This window comes from Pygoscelis adeliae, unplaced genomic scaffold (assembly GCF_000699105.1).
Source record: "Pygoscelis adeliae isolate BGI_AS28 unplaced genomic scaffold, ASM69910v1 Scaffold53, whole genome shotgun sequence".
NCBI classification, from domain to species: Eukaryota; Metazoa; Chordata; class Aves; order Sphenisciformes; family Spheniscidae; genus Pygoscelis; species Pygoscelis adeliae.
The window spans coordinates 666,529-670,727 of NW_008824468.1; the positions used below are offsets into that span (position 1 = coordinate 666,529).

The 4,199-nt window shown below is 36.6% G+C and overlaps 1 protein-coding gene across 1 annotated transcript in view; it reads left to right on the forward strand.

Annotated features, from left to right (window-relative positions):
* Window positions 1-242: 242 nt before the first annotated feature.
* The window catches only part of APOO (apolipoprotein O), a 32,061-nt gene continuing 28,104 nt past the window's right edge, over window positions 243-4,199 (forward strand). The window contains exons 1-2 of the mRNA XM_009321153.1: window positions 243-254; window positions 2,354-2,464. Of these exons, the coding sequence (XP_009319428.1) occupies window positions 243-254; window positions 2,354-2,464 (123 nt within the window). The remainder of the gene's footprint in view (window positions 255-2,353; window positions 2,465-4,199) is intronic.

A 4,199-nucleotide genomic window follows, 5' to 3' on the forward strand; every position in this document is an offset into this window, starting at 1 on the left:
AACTCTGCACGTGTATTCATGTAACAAACTTTTGCCATATTCAGGAATTAAGTTTTAGACACTTGTCTCTGAGTGGCTCTCTCTGAAGTTGTGTTTTTTAGGGCTTATTTCAAAAGCCTTCTCTGCTGCTAACCTCTTTTGGGTGTAGTATGTGCCACTGATTTAGTAGTTGCTCTACCAAAGCTGTCTGTAGTTTTGGACTTGTTTGAAATTTAGGCTCACATGAAATATTTGCACTGAATATGGCTCTTCAGGTAACTGGTAGCTGTAGTTTAAGTAAACTTGAAACTGCTTTGAGGAAAGTGAATGGAGTCGGGAATGTCTTGATGTCTCTTCTAGCTGTGTGTTTCATTCTTAAATGTTCCAAAAATCACAGGAAGTAATATTTTACTGAAAACATATTTTTCAGAATGAAAGTGCCTTGCAGATTTTTGCCTTTTCAGTGACAGAACAGTTTTGCAGTGAAAAAAGGAAAGAATGAGGAAATGTATTCTACAGTTATTAATGGTTGGTGACGTTCACGTTTTTACCTTGGCTAATGAAAGTATGTGAAAAATCTTTGTTTAAACAAAGATTATTAAAGATTGTTCATGTCTTTCCTTGGCTGTGAAACAGCTGATCTGGTCATTGTGATGTTTCATTATAGTGCTGTAATAATAAGTCCATAAATACAAATAAGGAAAAACTTCAATTTTAAGCAAGTTTTTCCATACCTTTTGATCCATCAGATCCCTTACGCCTTTCTGAAAATAAATCCTATGACCTAGTTCTTGTGTGCTGTTTCTCTACACGTAAATGAACATTTTCAGGAAGTTTGACAACTGTAGAGTCTAGTTTTGAGTTTGGGAAGTCTCTTGGTTACGTTTAATAAATATTCCGCCCGCAAAGCAGTAGAAGAAATTTAAGCTGCAAATACTGATCTGTATGCAATAAGCATATAGTCTGGATAATTTCAAAGCTATTTTCTAACAGTTCTGCAAGGGGCAGAAACAAAGTTTCAGAGTAATTGTCCTGATGCTAGGTCAGTTATCATCATAACAGCATGAAGGATGTATTGGTTTGATCGAGACTTCAGTTTCACAAGCAGCTAGGTCAATGTAATGTACCCTTACTGTTTCTGAAAAGGAGGAGGGCTTGCTGCCTTCTCCTTTTTCATCCCCTCTTCCCTGGCCACACAGTTCCCCTGGTGCCTGTCAGGCTGTTTCATGGATGGGTTCAACTTATTAACCCTGCACAAAGCTCTCCGCTTCTTTTTCAGGATTAATCTTTGGCCAAATTGGCGAGGTGAATTGCCTCGCGGTGGAAGCGTCCGGCCACCAAAGCTAGGGCAATGTGAGCCAGCAGGACTTCTGGGAACGGATGCCACGAGCAGAGCCAGACCTCTCCAGTTTGGCGGCCGCAGGCTGTTAGATTCACTCACGCTGTAACTTGATACAACGAACCACAGGTTGTTGTAACTCTGCACGTTTACCTGAGCAGTAATGTGAATATGAGACATTGAAAGGTTTCCCATTGGAACTGCCGTTTCTTGAGTTAAGCGTTGCTGTTAATAAGGATGTGCATTTGTTGGAAGATGCTTTCTGTACATTCTTGATTTGCTACACAGTTAAGATTTTCATCTTCTGTTTTTTTTGAGTTAAAGCAGTCTCTCCTGTTAAGAAATACAATTTAGCGTACGTCCTGAATATAGGAAGAAATATATTCACCTTACTCATGGTGGTTGTGTTGTATGACTGGATTGAATCTTAAGTATTCAAAAACAGTCAAGTATCTGTCGTGATGCGCTGTAATTCATGTTTCTTCCAGAAAAGTAGGAGACATTCCTAAAATTCTTAGAAAGCAGTGATTATGTTCTGATACTTTCAACTGTAGGGCTCATTTTTTTCCTAAATCTAGATGCAGACAATAACTAGAAGTAATTGTCTTCTTGGTACTTCCTGGGACTAACTACGGAAAAATGGAGGTGTTACGGGCTTTCACAAAGTTGTTTAAAATATGAATATAATGTTGTTAGTATCTATACTAAGAAAGTTGACAAAAATTATGTTTCAAGTGAGAGAAAACAAGATCTTTTTGTGAGATGAAAACTGATGAGATTAGCATTTATATCTACTGTCTCCTTTAGCCTTGGGCTTTTCTAAATACCATCTGAATAATTAGGTGTTATCATTTGAGTGCCCGAGAGGATTAGATTGTGTACCACTGACTCTCCTTTCTCCTACCTTCAAAGCATCTTAATATGTCACTAATTAACATATACAGGAACATAAACATTGTCTACATGGATGTGTTCAAACATGTTGCCATTTTGTTTGAACTTAATGATTTACATCTCTTCCTGTAATGTTTGTAGGTAATTCGGCTGGGGGCCACCCCTGTTAGCCTGAGCTTGCTCTCTATCCAGGTTTATGCTTCCTCTTCAGAGAAGGAGACTTCCAAAAAGGAGTTGCTGAAAATTGAGGAGGTAAGTATGGTTAGAGTCCTAGTGCTGTTCTATCTATATGGAAATATCTACGGAATTCTGAAAGACATTACATTTTGATGCGTGAAAGCATTTAGGTATGTCTCTTCACCCTTTGTATTCTTGCCTTTAAACTTGCTTCTCTATTTTTAGTAATAGACGTGTCGATATGGTTTTCCTTCTTTTACCTGAGGGTTGCATTTGATGCCCTCTGCTTGAAAGCGTCAGGCTTGCTTGTGTGCAAGATCTTTTTCCTGCATTAAAGCCTTCTGTTCTTCATTCAGAAATTACCTTTTCATGTTTGTAGATTTACTTGTGGTCACAGTTCAAATCCCCAGGAATATTTTCTTTGCTTTTTATCCAGGTAACGCCATGTATTTTTTATTACAAGTACTGTTGGCAAATTCTAATAAAATTTCATTTATGCTCTCTAGTAAAACAGCAAATGAAAAGTTTTTATTTCTAAAAATATTCTCTTTTTTACAGGCAAAATTCTTCTCTGACAATGCTTTGAATCCAATATAGTAGCCTACAGAATTTCATCAGTTTTCCTTTCTTTACACCATTCAGACCTAAGCAACAACAAATACAATAAGTAGTAATAATAAAGCCTGTTACTTTATTGTTTCTCTAAGGTGTTTCAAATGTCTTGGTTATATTACAAGTCAAGCTTTAAAACACCCTGTCAAACTGTAGACTCACCAGCATTGTTACATAGGCTTTTAACAGTCTCCACCATTTAAAAAAAAATAAATTGTAGTTCATAACTAAATACAGCTTTATATCCATGAGAGTTTGTAGATGTTTAGAAGTTTTAAGTACGTCAAACCAAGCTAAAGTGTTGTTACCTGAGCAATGAGTCTAAACGAAACTTAATTTTTGTGTATACTTAGGTCTTTCGGATGTGTCTGCATGTGCAGTTCACTTGCATAATACGAGAGCTTCAGCAAAGCAGAATGTGCAAGCTGTGGATTTTTGGCTGCTTTTCTTAAAATTCACAGTGTATGTTAGCTTGGATCTCTACTGTCAGCTGTCTAGTTTCATAAAATGTATGGGAGTTTCCTTATCTCTGAGACTTCTATCCTTGTGCCAGACGTGGCTGTTAGGTTGTCTAACAGGATCAAAATTAAACTGATGGTGACTATGATTGCCAGAGTTGACCAGATTTCTTAGGGAAATGAGACTTAAAATGCTTGTCTTTCAAAGTTTTATGGGAAATCCAGCTGCACAAGTTACTGAATTATTTGACAAATTCTATGTCATTATATATTGTGTTACAGTTAGTGTCTTTTTTTATTATGATAGAGATACAGTTGTTTTCCAACTTACCTTGAAAAGAGGGCTAGCTACACTTTGATGCAACAATATGTGCAAACATCAGTTTATAATAAACTACTAAAGGTAGTATAAATGTGGTATAAAATATAAGCGCTTTATACGAAACATCAGCGTAGTATATAAACTGCTAGGAATTTTAACAGGTTTTGTTTTGATCTAAACTTTGCTGTTCATCTTCAGCAGTATAGACTTTGGTCTTTTTTTTTTTTTAATGGAATACAATTTTAGCTAAGTTTAGGTAATAGTAATAAATACATCGTGATGCTAAACCCTAAATACAGTCTTTTAGTGTTTATTATGTGAAGATGCCCGTTGCTCTTCAGGTGGATGTTACAGTTCCTATTTGCTCAGCCCCATGGTGCTATTAATGCTGTCAGTTGCTGATGTGGTTAATGACTGC